The sequence below is a fragment of the Hyperolius riggenbachi genome, chromosome 1 (genome assembly GCF_040937935.1).
Source record: "Hyperolius riggenbachi isolate aHypRig1 chromosome 1, aHypRig1.pri, whole genome shotgun sequence".
In the NCBI taxonomy this organism is placed as follows: Eukaryota; Metazoa; Chordata; class Amphibia; order Anura; family Hyperoliidae; genus Hyperolius; species Hyperolius riggenbachi.
The window spans coordinates 271592484-271609739 of record NC_090646.1 but is presented as its reverse complement, the minus strand read 5'-3'; the positions used below and the strand labels follow the sequence as shown (position 1 = coordinate 271609739).

At 45.9% G+C, this 17256-nt stretch overlaps 1 protein-coding gene across 1 annotated transcript in view; it reads right to left on the bottom strand.

Annotated features, from left to right (window-relative positions):
• Window positions 1-16416, bottom strand: part of ANXA3 (annexin A3) — a 65828-nt gene extending 49412 nt beyond the window's left edge. The window contains exons 1-2 of the mRNA XM_068233570.1: window positions 16275-16416; window positions 2984-3015 (exon numbers count right to left, since the gene is read on the bottom strand). Of these exons, the coding sequence (XP_068089671.1) occupies window positions 2984-2998 (15 nt within the window). The 5' untranslated portion in view covers window positions 2999-3015; window positions 16275-16416. The remainder of the gene's footprint in view (window positions 1-2983; window positions 3016-16274) is intronic.
• Between the last annotated feature and the right edge of the window lie 840 nt (window positions 16417-17256).

Genomic DNA, 17256 nt, shown 5'->3' with positions numbered 1-17256 from the left:
ATTCAAATGGTGCTTTACAATATTCTTTCATTTAAGTAAGCAGACATTCCCATTTTCACATGTTTCATGCTGGCTCGGGATCCACCCACTGCATAAACCACTTATTGTGCCAAGATACACATTAGTGCCAGAATAAAAAGCCACCAGACCACAAAGAAATAGCGTAGGAAGCAATTTAAGTGCCTGCAAATCATCATACACTCACTGTATAAATTCTGGATGTGAATGTTGTAGAATGGACTGAAATATATCCAGCGCACATCATCCTACACCCCCACCCACCACCACCTTCATATATAAGGAAGCTATGATTATTTTCACAAAAGATTTTCAGTGCTGCGACATTCCACACTCTTCCCACCCAGGCAGCCTGCCAGAATTCTACAGTATACACGGTAACGATTCATTGTTCTGTTTCCATGGGCTCACCAAGTACACTGCAAAGGACTGAATTATAACTTGAAATCAGTGCTGCATCATCAAATAGCCATTTGTGTTTTAAAACTGAATAAAAACAAAAGAAACTATCAGGGTATATGTGTGGTGCATGAAATGCTTGAAAAAGGTACAAGTATGAATAATAATAATATTATTAATGCTAACATTTGTATAGCACTTTTCTTCTGTTGGACTCAAAGCTCTTGAGAGCTGCAGCCACTAAGGGCATTCTCAATAGGCCACACTGCAGGAGTCTTGCCCAATGACTCCTTACTGAATAGGCACTGGCTTCTGCCAGGATTCAAACCCGGGTTTTCTACTCCATCAGCAGACTCCTTTAAAAGTTCCTCCACCCTGCTCACGTTCCTATGGGTGGAAAAGCACAACATCTTCCCACCATGATTCTGATGAAAGGTGTGGGCATCTCCAGGATTTCCAATTCTGTTTAATAACAGGGAGAAATCGCACTACAGACGGCACAGCCACTCCTGGACACGAAAAAGTGCAGGGCCCATTTTTCCTCTTAAGTTATCCCCAAGGTAATATTTTCACAACTTGCTGATTGAGTTCATTCAATGTACTGTTACCTTTACTATCTCTTGCTTAATGTATACTACCCTCAAATGTAATGCTGGCTGAACAATGTCTTTTTCAGTGTTAATCATTACTAATGCATGTTGTGACCACACGTATTTAAGTAAAGACCCTATGGTTATTATGATATTTAGTTGTAATCTAAAATGGTCCATGTGCCAACCTTACAGCTTGCTATATGATATACGTAATCAGAAGATGCCGGCCACACAATCATCCACTTCATATCCATCACACACCAGAAGCCCCCTTAACGGTCTATGCATATATGGACTAGTTCAGCACTAGTTGGAGCACTGTCATGTCATCCTTGTAAGGTACTCTGACTGATCACTGAAGTCCTGGAATTGCCTTGTGGAATGGAGGCAATATGACTATACTTGCTTGCCTACAAAGAACTGATAGCTGTTTAGCTGCACTACAAACCACAGTTCCAAAACCACACAGAGAATGAATGATGAGGCCAAAACAAGCATAGGTGGTGGCACATCCGGGACTGTGGCTGTTATGTCTCTTACACAGTTTCCAAGGTCATTTACTGTATGAAAATATGACAATCAAGACATAAGATATTTCAAATATTGTCTTCATCTCAAATCTATCAAATGAGGTAATTAATCCTCATTTAAGGTAGACTCAGAGGGGGGGGGGGGGGGGGGGGGGGGACGAGATTAAAAATATACTTACCTAAATGACATACAAAGCCTCCAGGTTTCTTATTGCATCTGGCCTCCCCTTACTCTTGCCACTGTAGCCCCCTCATTCGTACTTTTGATGGGGTCATGCAAAGCCCTCCTTTCCACCCAGCTGTACAGGTTTTGCATTCATGTAGCTGCACTTGAGTGTGAGGCGGTTTTTCGCCACCACATGTAAAATGTGATACATGCGGTGTTACCGAATGCTGCCATTCGGCTGCATATAATTTGTAGTTAGGAGGCTCAACAAAAGAGCAGATGAGCCGTTCGTGGAAAAAGGGCCTTAAAGGGAATCTAAAGTGTGAGGTATGTGGAGGCTACCATAGTTATTTCTTATTAGACAATGCCAGTTGCCTGGCAGTCATGTGGCTCATTCTGGAATTAGTAGTGTCTGAATCACACACCTGAAATAAGCAGGCAGCTAATCTAGTCAGACTTCAGTCAGAAACAACTGATCTTCATGCTTGTTCAGGGCAGGAGCATTAGAGAGAGCAGGGAAAAAGTATTAGGGAAAAACTATTAGAGAGATTATCAGCAGGACAGCCAGGCCATCTGCATTGTTTAAACTTGATGACTGCTACATCTGGGGAGAGTCACAAGATCAGCTCAGCTACCACTGAACCTGTAAGGCAGGAGTGTCAAACTCAAATACAAAGTGGACAGAAATTGAACTCTGGGACCATGTCGTGGGCCAACCTCAGTGTCTAGTTGCCCCCTCTATCCCTGGTGTCTAATAGCCCCCCTTCCTCCCCTATACAGTTGCCTGGTGTTTAGTGCCCTTCCTCCTTCCCCCTTTACAATTCCCTGGTGTCTAGTGGCTCCCCTTCCTCCCCTATACAGTTCCTTGCTTTCCCTCTCCCGACATGATGATCTAGAGCTTACCTGCCAATATAGCTTCTCTGGTGGTTTAGTGGGCCAAACATAATGCAAAGTGGGGAAACCACGGGGGGGGGGGGGGGGCAAATCTAATGGCTGAGGGCCAGAGTTTGACATGTATGCTGAAAGGGAAGGTGTAGCCTTTATTTAGAAAGCAGAAGCAAGTGTGTTACTGTCTTACTGATTCTCAGAAATGACAATGATTAGGTCCATTCATCCGCAAAATATCTGGGCAACGGCTGCAGATTTTAAAATAAAAATCACATCTATAATGTGCACCAAGCATACTTCTCATACTGTTGCCAGTTCATTAATTTGGTGAATGTAGCAGGTTTACAGAAGTTGTATTTCTGAAACCTGAACACAATTTAGACACTTACCCACACAGAAGCCATTTTCAAATAACGTCCACCTGTAGGAAATGCAGAAAACAGATTAAATACAATTTTTAAATACTGTATTTACTCAGTATTAACTGGAATCCCTCTCAAAATGCCAGTAAAATTAAAATCTCAGCTCCTGAATGGGTCAATCCAGCTGCTTTTCCAACTAAAGATTCTGCTGCCCGTTTCAAGCTAAAACTCCCACTGCCTATCCTTTTCCCTTACCCACCTTTAAAAGCTCCCATTGTCTCTCTGTATACATTTAACTCCTGCTGTCTCCCTGTCCCATCATACCCTGTGAAGGTTCCTGCTGCCTCTCATACCATTATTCTCCTGTCCATCATCATAGGAAAGTTCACACTTGGTTTGCAAAAAAATGCCCACGATTTTCTGTGGGTGATTTACCTACAGTCGGCTGACTGCTAGTGAAAGGAATCACACGTGGACATGCACGTGCAATTGCCTCAGGTGTGTCCCCTGCATAAGAGTATCTGATGCCCCCTCCATTACCTCAGCCCACGCTAAATGCAAACCAGCAGAGAAGAAAATACAGTTATTTGGTTATTTGTCAGATCCATTAACCACCCAACTTTAAAGAAAATCTGAAAAAAAAAGAAAAAGAAAAAAAAAAAGACTCCGACTCCTTAAGGTGGCCACTAACAGTCCAATTTCTAGCGAAAAATCGTTCGAGCGATCAGAAATTCTGATCGGACGAAAAATCGTTCACTACACCATCAACTAACCAATCATTGCTTCCTATCACGACCAACAAGAAAATCCAAATTTTCTTTCGTCGAAAATTCAATCGGACGATTGTTTTTATAATCGTTCATTATCGATTGTGCCCATCAACTGAGATTATTTACAACCAATCCGATCAGAATTTCTGATCGCTCGAACGATTTTTCGCTAGAAATTGGACCGTTAGTGGCCAGCTTTAGTCTAATTTTTACCAGGGCTGTGGAGTCAGTACAAAAATCTTCGACTCCTCAATTTACAAAGGCAATGGATTTGATTAAAAAAATCATCCGATACCGCCGTTTATTGAAACCACCGACTCTGGGTACCCTAAATTGCTCTGACACTGACTCCTCAACTCCACAGCCCTGTGTTAAACTGTAATATCATCCACTTGAGTCAAAAGAAAGCATGGACATTACTTTGCACACCAGTTTGTCCTTTCCGTTATAACTGTCAGCAACTGATATATTTCAGTTCTGACAAAATCCTGTCAGAACTGGAAGGAATATTTGCCAGAAGAAAATGGTGAGATTCTGAGAGGAATGGACAATGAGGTAACTAATATTTATTTGCAGGTACGTCATGTGTTTATTTTAAATAATTTGACTCGGCCCTGGACTACAATGGACATATGACTAGATTGTGAGCCCCTCTGAGGGACAGTTAAAGGACAAGGCTATATATCAGGGGTCTCAAACTCCATTTACCTGGGGGCCGCAGGAGGCAAAGTCAGGATGAGGCTGGGCCGCAAAAGGGATTTCACAATCAGCAGCACCCCCCGTCCCTTGCATTGATTTTTATTTCAAAATCAAATTCACACTGAAGCAAACTATTTTACCTTATAGTTCGCTTCAGTGCTCCCATTACAAGTAATCCGCATTGTCCCCGCCGCAAAACAAGGGCTGCAGAGCCCCCAAATCGCCCAAGGGACAATCCGCCGGCATTTCCTGGAAGGGGCAGAGCTTTCAGCTTCAGCTCTGCCCCTCCTGATGTCAATCGCGGCGCATCGCCGCCTCTGCCCGCCCCTCTCACTCTTCCTTCACAGAGAGGGGCGGGGAGAGGCGGCGATCCATGCGGCGATTGACGTCAGGAGGGGCAGAGCTGAAGCTGAAAGCTCTGCCCCTTCCAGGAAATGCTGGCGGATTGCCCCCCGGGAGATTTGGGGGCTCTGCAGCCCTCGTTTAGCGGCGGGGATGCGGCGGATTACTTGGGAGCACCGAAGCGAACTATAAGGAAGCTTTTGCAGGCGAAGGCCACAAAATATTGTATCGAGGGCCGCAAATGGCCCGCGAGTTTGAGACCCCTGCTATATATTCACTGATGTGGAAGATGTCAGCGCTATATAAAGAACAAACAACAATAAAAACTCTGTTTTCTGCACAGCCTAGTGTGCTCCTAGCCTGAGGGAAGGACAGAAGCTAATTCCAGCACAGCTGTACATCTTAGAAATCTCAGATGTCAAAATATTTTGAGTATACCATTGATAACGATACTATACCTAAAAATGATGTAGCCTTTGGCATTTTATGTACAGGTATAAAAGAATGCACTCTCGAGTATGCGTACTGCTAAGGGATAAAGATTGGACCAGCAGGGTCACACTTTTCATAAGCAATAATGAGGCGCTCTGATAATATTCAAATGAGTTTGTACTCAAATGTATGTGTTAACGAGGGATGATCAATGAGAAACAAATAATTCCCAGTTGATGCAGGCTTTGTGCCAATTTGTATTGCAGCTTGAAAATGGATCAGCTTCGTCCCATTGGTCAATTTTGAAGCCGACTAAAAATCTGCTAAAATCTGCATCGATTCCTTATTGACCAACCCTAATGATAACTAATAACATAACAGTGTAACATTTAGTCTAACATGACAGAACTGGATTTCCAAGATTGTTATTGTATTGGCAGTATAAATTAGGGGGCAGACATTACAAAAGTAAATTGAGCAAAAGATAAACAGCTGCCCATGGCAACCAATGAGAATATTTTTTCATCCAACACCTGAGACCTACAGTAATTGGTTCTTTGGATAAATGCTCCATTTTCTTTACATAAGCATTGCTGAATAAGTCCTACGGTTCATATACACTGAAATACACTGTCTCTGTACAAATTTATTCAGCAATACATGTCTGTCTGCAGAATATACTTCGCTCATTTGAATAATACTTCAAACTAAGGATCCTTGCAATACAATTTAATTTTACATAATAATGTCTGGTCTGGGATATAGAGCCGCACAAATCTGCAGACAGAAGACAGGCAGCACATTTGAATAAAACAAGTTGTTGGCTGCTACAGTCAAAATATAGTTTTCAGCCTTTTAACACTTTAGTAAATCTGCATGCTTGCAAAGTTTTCAAACAATCCTTTTGCATTAGCCTACGCCAGCCCCGGATTAACCACCCTGACGTTCTATTTCCCCAGGATTTCCGTGCAAAAAGTGGTTCAATTAATTTCCAATAATTTTCAACCAATTTTTTTTTTTGCTGAATTCAATACAGGTTATTGCGTGGTATTCAAAAAAAGAAAAAAAAAAAAAAAAAAGTGTTTGCTGCGAGATTTTGATGATGCTGTGTGACACTGGTGCCATCAACGCCGATCGACGGGGGACATGTGATCGCCAAGGGAGAAGCAAAATCCGCCAAGGGACATGGAAGAAGGCACTGGGGAAGCTATCAGAGGTACGCGATGAGGGATCAGCATGCCAATGGTGAGTATAAGACCCAGCTGTATTAGCCAGATGTGCAGCCAAGTATAGTTAGCCAGGTGTATAGGAGACAGATGTGCATCCAGGTGTAGGGAGTCATGTATAAGGAGCCAGGTTTGCGGGTGCCTCTGCCCCCCCCCCCCCCAATTGCCCCCGATGCCCCCTGACTGTGGCCGAGTGTCCCTTCTTTGGAAGGGCTCCCCTTCTGTGCTGGCTGGTAGTGGCCGGCGGGGATCCCCATACTGTGCGTGCGGGTGGCCCTTCTGTGTGTGCGGGTATCCCCTTCTAGGGGGGCTAGCCGTGGTTGGTCGGGGACACCCCCTTCTGTGGTGGGGGGGGGGGGGGAGGTGGGTGTCCCCATCTATGCGGGCTGTGGGTGGCCTCTCCCTCCTCTTCCCTCCATCCTGATACCCTGTGCCCCCCCCGTGTCTTCCCCCTGTCAGAAGCCCTGATCTACTCACCTGAGGGCTTTCTCCTGCGGCGGAAGCGGCGCACCTCCTCCTCCATCAAGAAGTCTCGTGTTCTCTGTAATTACAGTACGCGGCTTGGTGACGTCACCAAGCCGCGTACTGTAATTACACAGACCGGGACTTCGGCGATGGAGGAGGAGGGTGTCCATCGCGGCCGGTGCAGGAGAAAGCCCTCAGGTGAGTAGATAAGGGCCTTTGACGGGGGGGGGGGGGGGGGAACGTACATGGGATCGGGGGTTGGGGGGCACAGGGGACAGAGAGGGAGGGATGGGGAAGAGGAGGGAGAGGCCACCCACAGCCCGCACAGGAGGGGGTGTCCCCGACCAGCACACGCACACACACACACACACACACACACACACACACACACACACGGGCCACCCGCACGCACAGTATGGGGATTGACCCCTCCCATAGATCGGATCCCCGCCGGCCACTACCAGCCCCATAGAAGGGGATAACCCCCCCCCCCCCCCCCCCCCGCACACACAAAAGGGTCACCTGCACGCACAGTACGGGGATCCCCCCGCACAGAGAGGATCCTCGCACCAGCCGGCACAGAAGGGGAATCCCTGCACAGCCCCACACATTCTCTGCCCCGCTGGCTCCCAGGGTGGCTGGATGCTAGTTCTGTATGCTGTGGGTAGCACAGATCGCTACCCACAGCGTGCTGACAGGCATCCAGCCATCCTGGGGAATCCCTCTGATGAGGGAAAAGTGCAGCCGGTGGGGCAGAGGAACAAGAAATCTCCCTGGCGGTATTGACGAGCTCAGCTCGTCAATACCGCTTTCAGCAAGTTTTTCCTGGATGAGTTGAGCTCAATACCGCCAGGGTGGTCAACATCGCAGGAGTCTACAAGCACAGAAGTTCTGGTGCCCTAAACTCCTCCCTCAAATCCTTATGGGAACGCCCCCCTTAAACCAGTAGTGTGCTAGCTGTCACCTCTCCCCTGTCCAGCATAGATAGCCAGAAGTGCATCCCAGTATTAGGTGGCCAGATGTACCCCCAGTATTAGGTAGCTAGAGGTGCCCCCAAGTATTAGCCAGCTGTACACCTACGTATTAAGGAGCCACAGATGCCCCTATATATTACGTAGTAAGAGGTAGCCCCAGTATAGGTAGCTAGGGATAGCTGCCCAGTATTAAGTAACCAGTCGGCTCCCTAGTACAGGTAGCCAGAGGGACCCCAGTATTATGTAGCACCCCCCAGTATATGGACCCAGATGTGTCCCCAGTATTAGGTAGCCCACACTCCCAGTATAGGTAGCACATGTTCCTCAGTATTAGGTTGCCCCTTCAGAACAAGCAATGTCCCCACCCCCAATGCAGGAAGCCAGATGTGACCTCAGTATTACAAAGCAGATGTGCCATCCGCCTAGTAAAGCTAGCAAGCTGTGCCCCCAGTAATACATAGCCTGCCCCTCAAATAGGTAGTATAGGACCCCCCCCCCTTTCAGTACAGGAAGCCAGATGTGTCCCCAGTATGAGTTAGATCCCCCGTGAGGTATTCCCCCCTCCCCCCAGTATAGATAGCCATATTTGCTTCTAGTATTAAGTAGGCCCACCCAGCATAGGTAGTAGCTGTGCCCCAAGTATTCAGCAAGCTCTGTTGGTGGGGAGAAAAGGGTGGGTACTCACTTGTGTGCTGACACGTGCAGCCCTGCAGCGAGGCCTTAAAGCTGCAGTGGCCTAATTACAAAAAAAAAAAAAAAAAAATGGCCTGGTCTTTAGGGAGGGGTTTAACACTGCGGTCCTCAAATGGTCAAGGACCAGAGACCACTGGTACAACAAATTACGGAAAAGTGACGAATCGCCGCACATACCCACCACTACCGCCGTCCACCCGTCACATCAGCCCACCCACTCTGCTGTCTCTATGATGGCAGAGCTCTGTGAGCCGGCCAGGAGCCACTTTCATTGCGTCCTGACCGTGTGGTCAATGTAAGCCAATGCGAGTTGCTTACATTATTAACAGGGTCAGGAGGCAATGAAATAGCCTCATAGAGCTCTGCCATCATAATGAAGTTAGGGTGAATGAGCTGAGGTGGTCAGAGAGTGACGCAATTGGCGGGATCGACGAGAACGCACTACGGCGGTGAGGTGAAATCTACGCCCTTGCAGGAATAACAGCATTAAAAACGGTACAGATTTCAATCACTGCCACCCGGAAGCAGTTAAGCTGTGAGGTTGACAGGGATTCATCAGTGGGAGATGAAGTGGTTAAAGTGATCATACATTGGTCAACAGCACCCCATTTAGACAAACAGAATGTTAATCATAGAGATCAGACATGTGAAAATAGATCACAGTGTTCAATATAGTAAAAACCTGAGTACCTGCCAAACTGCCAGAATTTATTACCAACTAGCTGATAGCTCGGTGTTGCACAGGTATGTGTTTGGCTGGTGTGGGCTCCACCCACTTGTTCTAACCCTAAAGGTGCATACACATATCAGACTATAGTCTTTGGAAAATGAAAGATCACATACCAATCTTACCACCCTTCATGTAGTATGAGAGCATTTCTACACAGTCTATTCTATGGAGCTGAACTCCCCATCAGACAGAAATCTTTGCAAGATGCTGCACACAAACATGCTGTACAGACACCAAAGATCTGTTCCTGCCAATTGCATTCATAGTCTATGAGATCTGCAGATCATCATACACACCTTGTTTAAAGAGGAACTCCAGTGAAAATAATTTAATATAAAAAGGTGCTTAATTTTTACAATAATTATGTATACATGATTTAGTCAGAGTTTGCTCATTGTAAAATCTTTCCTCTCCCAGATTCACATTCTGACATGTATTACATGGTGACATTGTTACTGTGGGCAGATTATGTAGCTGTTCTGGCTTTAACAGACAGCTATAAACAGCCATTTCCTGTGTGTGTCATTGTTACATTGTGGCAGTTTGCCCAGAGTACCGTACGGTACCAGAGCCTCTTGTGGGAGGGGTTTCAGCACAAAATCAGTCATACAGCGCCCCCTGATGGTCTGTTTGTGAAAATCATTATATTTTTCATGTAAAAGTCGGTATCAGCTACTGATTGGGATAAAGTTCAATTCTTGGTCGGAGTTTCTCTTTAACTGACATTCATTCCTACTACGGTCTATGGTGGCGCCGGCTGCGCCCAAACCTCCTGCACCGGATTCCTTGTGTTCAATTTGGGGAGTGTGCCTGACAGGGTCTTTCTAATCGCCGGCATCACGGTGCTGAAAATCTCAGGGGTGTTCGTGGGGGGGGGGGGGGGGGGGGCAGGCAATCTGCATATTGATCTGGAAATGCCACAGGTCTCTCGGAGAGTGTGGGTGAGAGGGGGGGGGGGTGTCTTTGATCTCACCACAGCTATAGCTTCAGTCTGCCCACCTGCCTTCACTGCATTTTCTACTCTTGGCTTATACTTGAGACAAACAATTGAATTGCTTTTTAAAGTAAAAGGTTGGGGGTTAGCTTGTACTTGAGTATATATGGCACTGCCGCCACCAACCATATTTTTCTACCCACTAGAAAAATCAGGGAGTTGCAAAGAAGCGCGCTTTTGTCCATTGAAAATAATTACATGTGTTTTTGCATTGCGCGAATTAGCATGTGATTTTTAACAAGCGTGGATCTTAAGGACCAATAAGTAGAGTCTTGGTGTAAAAGATTTCAGCAGCCTGAATGTTTGGTAATACTGAAAAGTGGTTTTCACAGGTTTTGGAGGGCATTTATCATAAACATGTACAGGTTTGCCATAATGTGCAGAAAAATAATTTACATTGTCTGAGTTTTAAAAACAGAACCTTGAGTATTTCGCAGAAAAAGATACTGGGATACTGCCATTCAACCAAGGTTAATATAACCACATAGCAAATGTTACAAGTAGAAAATGTCACAAGTGAGAATCTGCAGTTCAGAGAGGATTATCACAGAGAAAGTTATCCTGCAGAAAGTCTGAGGGCCAATGCTTTCTGCGTCACACCCATGAGAACAGACCTCTCACCCTGCTACTATGGATTTGTATTACCCCCTTCAGGATGCAGTGCAGCAACGCTGCCACTCCTAATCCTGATCTACACACACCCCCTTCACTACTGAAGCTTAGTTGCACCAACAACTGTTCAAACTAGTTTCCTAATGCTGGGTCTATTACACCCAAGGCAGAGTCAGGGATTTCCATTCTAGTTCATTCAGGTAAAGCCATATCCTAAAATTGAGAGGTTTGTCCAATACAGTAGTTTTTATCATTAAATCTAATTTAAATTCAATATATACACTTATTAAAAAAGGAGTCTGAAGTGAGAATGAAAATTAAAAAAAAAACAAAAAAACAGATACTCATCTAAGGAGAGGGAAGGCTAGTCCTATAGAGCCTTCCCGTTCTCCAACCGGTCCCCACGTTTCTCCGCAAGCTCACCCATTAGCAGTCCACGACCATTCAGTCCTAGACTGCTCTCTTTCAGGTTGGGGAGACTGCGGAAGCATTTTGGCTTCCAAAGACAGGCCACTCTGTACTGCGCACGCGCAAGTGCCCTCTCACGCACTCACAGTACAGAGCCGCTGGTCTTCAAGAGCCCGAGTGTTTCCGAAGACTGCCAAAGTCTCTCGCAGAAGGAGATCCAAACAGATGAGCCTGCGTGGAAACGAGGTCACCATGAGGAGAACAGGAAGGCTCTATAGGACCCAGAGCCTTCCCTCCCCTTAGGCGAGTATCTTTTTTATTTTAATTATCACTTCAGACTTTCCTCAAAAGGTACCTAAACCCATGTGTCACGGACGGTTGCGGGGCCGCAGGCGCGTCCTGTAACCGCCCGTGAAGAAAAAGCGATCGCACTCGACTCTGCATCGATTGCGCTTCAAATCGATAGAATCTGGATTTATTGTGTAGGAGGTCTGCAGTCCTTTCTCAGCAGAGAAATAGCATCACCTTAACTGCAGGATGGCTCTTTTGATATGCTAACGAGCAGGGGCAAACCCTTGAGTTCAGAAAGCTTGTCACAGCTGATTTCACATCCAGATGCTAATTGAAGGAACCATAAGGTTCCTTTCATAGAGGGAGATCCCAAGAAGCAGACACAGCTGGACTCCAGTCAGGCTGACTCCAGCCTTAGCAGGAAGAAATGAATGTACTATATAATCTTTTGCCCATTTACAGAATACAATAAATAGGGTGGTTATGAGAGCGGTATCATTGGATCCGTAGGGTCATGCTGGATCCCTTGATACCAGTTGAGAGGGGCCCGGGGCCCCTACAACCCAGGTATGAATCTACCCAGGACCCTGATCTGCTGCACTAGCCATGTCGGATATCATATTAATCTGTATTTTCCTCCAAGTATGAAGCTGTTACCCCCCTAAATGTAACGTGTATGGTTCAGGAGTTACAGCAATTCATAAGTTTAGCTCTAAAATCTCTCAGAGGGAATGAACTGTCATTTGCTGGTAGCTCAGAGGGGGCCGGCATTGCCACACCCCCAAACCAGCTTCATCAAAAGCACAGAGCCAGCAGGCGGACTTGAGTCCTCCACCCTGAAAACATCTTGAACTCATCGGTGCCAGCTTGAGGATATGCTGGCATCCACCTGGTCTGAACTCTGAACTTTGATTGAAACCAAGAACTTTACAAGTTTTCCCACTAAAGGACATCTTTCCAGGAACTAAGTATTTTTCTCCCTTCTTTTATTTTTTATACTGGCTATTACGGTTTTAATAATTGTTGATTTTAATAATTATCTGTATATATTAATTATTTATATTGCTGTGAATAAAAGACTTCCTCCAAGTCATTCACTGTTCCGCTACCCTGCTTATCAGCACACACAGAACTGATCCCGGGTCTCTGAAGATACGCTACTGTTTGTTGTTGGCTAGACAGAATACCGTGTGTTTAACCGTTTTATTCGCAGGACTAGTCAGTCAGTAAATCGGGTCCACTGGCCCATACCAGTGGTGGTGGCAGATACCGTGGAATCGTGTGTACGTTGTAATTACCCGTGTCTCACAGGCTCCCTTCTGAGTTGTCTGCGGCCAATTCTTAACGGTTCCTGCGCATTGACTGTGACCAGAGTTCGCACGATCCGTGCGCTGGCACCGTTTAGAAGGCTAAGTGCGGTCAGCCACTAGGGCTCCTGTGACACCATGTAAAAGTTTCATTTACCTGGGGCTTCTACCAGCCCCCAGCAGCCATCCTGTGCCCTCAAAGTCACTCACGGATCCTCTGGTTCCCTGCTGCCAGCTAGTTTCGCCAGCGGGAACGCGTGCAATGATATGTGTGGTGGCCGTCCGAGCCGGAAAAAATGAAACTGGCAGCGGGTGACCAGAGGATCCATGAGTGACTTTGAGGGCACAGGATGGCTGCAGGGGGCTGGTAGAAGCAAGACTTAAAAGGGAACCAGAGACGGAGAAAAAAAAAAAATAGGAAAGGCTACTATACATACCTGGGGCTTCCTCCAGCCCCAAAAGCCTGGATCGCTCCCACGCTGCCGTCCTCCACTTCCTCTATCGCTGGTACCGGGTCCCGTCACTTCCGGCGGACACGACCAATTTTCCGCATCACAGGGGGCTTCCTCCATATCCGTACACATGCGCAGTATGGAGGCGCATGCGTAAGGCTATGGAGGGAGCCCCTGTGATGCGGAAAATTGGCAGCGTCCGCCGGTAGTGACGCACTGCTCTTGCCTCGACTGGCCGGGAGTACGGGACCCGGTACCGGCGGACAGAGGAAGCGGAGGACAGCGATCCAGGCTTATGGGGCTGGAGGAAGCCCCAGGTATGTATATAAATTTTTCTCTTGAACGTCTCTGGTTCTCTAAGTGAAACTCATTTTACATGGGTTTAGGTTCCCTTTAAAAGGGAACCAGAGATGTTCCCTAGCTGAAAAAATGAAAAAGCTTTTATACATACCTGGGGCTTCCTCCAGGCCCATGCGCGCTGATCGATCCCTCGCCGCCGTCCGCATCTACGAGAACCAGCTCCCGTCAGTGACGTCATCGGAGCCGGGCTACGCTGGAGAAGTGCGCTCTCTACGTATGTCTCCATACACTGCTGCAGAGATACACAAACGGTGCACTTCTGCTACGCTAGACTGGCTCCGACTGACGGAACAGCGCGAAGCCGGTTCTCATAGCTGCGGGCAGAGGATGGAGGCATGGGATCGATAAGCGCGTATGGGGCTGGATGAAGCCCCAGGTATGTATAGAATCTTTGGTACTTATCCGTTAGCCGGGCGCATCCGGCAGGTGGCGCTAATTACTATTCCCCCTCCAGGCCGCCATGGATAGTAGGGAAAGATGTAACTCTGGTGGAGTTTTGTCACCACCTGCCGGATGCGCCCGGCTAACGGATAAGTACCGAATCTTTATTATTTTCAGCTCTGGTTCCACATGTAGCACTCCCTGGTAGAGGAAAAAAAAAAATCTCTATCTATCATCCATGGTGTTCCACTGATATTGACCCTCCCATTAAAATGTCATGGTTATTGATGAACCACATATAATGCACTTTTTATACAGTGTCCCTATATAGTGCTTGTAATATTGTCCTGGAACCGGAAACCCACTAGGAGCACTTTTCTGACCACTTTGTGATTTGAAAAGCCGTTGCTAATGTAATGCTATAGGTGTGATCCCACTTGAGAGATGTGATTTTATAAAAATCCCCCATAGCATTGCATTAACAAGAGCTTTTTCAAATCACTAGCACTTAGAAGAGGCTGCTAGTGGGTTTGAGCCCTTATAAAAAGTATTTTCCTCAGTCATTGCCTACCCTGATATAGTGACATTATTCTAGGGTTCCCTCGATACATGGTCTAACAGTGTTGTGCAAGATTAGCAGATCAATGTCATCACTAATATACCATTAGGGCTGGGACCCACTAGAGCGTTTTTGGCAACGTTTAAGGATCGCTTTCAATCGCTAGCAATTTCCCCAAACAATTTGCCAAAGTGGATGGAGCAGATCCCTCCTGAGTGATTGCGATTAGGGAAGTCGCTATTGCAGGACATGAAGCATTATGGCAGTGTTTCCACTCTAATGTATTGGAGCAGGAAAATTGCTTCTAAAATCGCTTACAAAGTGCTACCACAAATCGCTAGAGATTGCAACTGCGCTTTGTAGCAGGTTTACAGCAAGCATGTCCAAAGTCCGGCACAGGGGCCAAATGCAGCTCACCAAGCCTTTTCTGGTGGCCGCAAAGCTCACCCCAATGAATTCCATGCGGCTCACAGGCTGTAGCTGCAGTGCTGCATTCAGAGGTTCTGCTTCCCCCTTTGTTCACCTGTAGGTTATCAGCCACCACTGTAGCAGTAGCAACCACTGATTAGCAGCCGCCACTATGCCAGCAGCGGTAAAAGCCTCTGATTAGCATCTGCCACTGTGCTAACTGCTACCGTATGTATATAGGTTACTTCCCGTGCAACTGTTTTATTTGAGAAAATGTTACGGTACCTAACATCAAGCAGCAAAAATTGTATTTCAATTTTGCTAGTTCGGCCCTCTACACTCTCAAAAACAGCCATATGATCATTGGCCTAAAAAGTTTGGACACCCCTGGTTTACACCATGTCTGGTGTGTTGTGCATATGAAACACTTATACGTTGTGCTGAATGGAAGCATTTACCTACAAGGCATATGAGAACCAGCAATACTTGAAGTCATCACTGGTGATATGATATACAATTTGCCTTCCCAGTTCTCTTTTCTTCAGTCACCAGAATTTGAGGAGACTGAACCTTGCATGGGACTAATCAGATTCTGGTAGTTAATCAACAGCTTGGTTAATTGAAGCTGCTAAGTACATAATCATCAGAAACTCTCCAAAAATCTGATAGTCCCAAAAGTTTAAGTTTAGCTCCAATACTGGTTCTTAGGAATGGTCAATCAGTTCCAAATAATTCTTAATCACACCCCACCATCATTACTGGCTTCCAAAGACTGAAGGTCTATGGTGAAGTTACATTTATCTCAAGTCACCAGATTTCTAATTTGACACTTTGCATAAAAAGGGAGGCACGTGACAGTTCTTCACAAACATTATTCAACCTGCTTTTTTATGCTACAAGTATATTAGCCAACTAACAACTATCAGTGGTATCAACAGGTTTCCTTTTTTAACCACGAGGTACAGATTGAAAACCAGATAGAAGTGTGTAAGGATGCTAAAAAAAATGACCAATAAGAGAAGAGACAGATTTAATTTACCACGAAATTTAAAGCTTCTGAGACATATTATAGTCAGAGTATAAGTGTAAATCATTGTCACAGAAGATTCATGTGAGCCTGTAAAATCAGTGCATTTGGTAAACACCAGCAGTGAGATATTGCTGCCAGTACAAGGTGCAGCCACATAGAGACACACACAGCGGCACAGAACTCACCCAGGAGTAGAGGATGCTGGCTGATGCTGTCCTGTCACTGGCGTGCTGTGGCTGCTCTCAGAGGAAAGTGGAATGTGTGCAAGCCGCACCCTACGTATACAGCACTTCCCTTCCTGCCCCAATAGGAAGGCTCAGGCTGATGTTGTTAATGATGCAGCTGAGGAACAGATCCAGTCTCTGCTCTAGTCTCCCCGGCATGCACTGCAAGATTTAGAGGAAATTGCACACATCCCTCACATCGCACATTCTTTGCTGGGATAGCTGTTCTGTGTACATTAGGGCTGTGTGAGTCACAGAGCACGGGAGGAGGAGGAAAGGAAATATTTTTCTAGAACGAAAGTATCTTTTTAGTATCCTTCATGGCTTCAACGTTTCCACATTTGAGTGCATACGTTGTAAATACACAAGGGGTCACCAGCACACAAGAGTCCATTGTATGCAAAGGGGTGCAGACAACTAGCAGTTGGCACGCTGCCTGCAATCATAATCAGTTGCAGCGTGCCAGCTGTTTCATCACAGCAGAGGTTACTTGCTAGGATGCGAGGGCAATTCCAGATTTGAGCCCGATTTACATTGGTCTAATAAAAAAACATCCATTTAGTGGAATGGACCATAACAGAGGTGTACGTTAAAAAGGGGCACGGGGTTTTAAACGATAAACATGGATAACGTTTAAAAATATAATGTACTATATTTCGTTTAAAAATAATGTTTTATAAAGTTATAAATCATTAAATAATGTGCATGAAATCGGCAATTGTGAAAACGTTAATGTTCCGTTTAAAAAGTGAAATGTATAATAACGTTTAAAAAAAAATTAGTAAGTAACTCTCCCTGTACCTACCCCTAACCCCTAGACCCCCGTATTGGTGCCTAAACCTAAGACCCCCCTGGTGGTGCCTAAACCTAAGACCCCCCCTGGTGGTGCCTGAACCTAAGATTCCCCTGGTGGTGCCTAAACCTAAGACCCTCCTTAGTGATC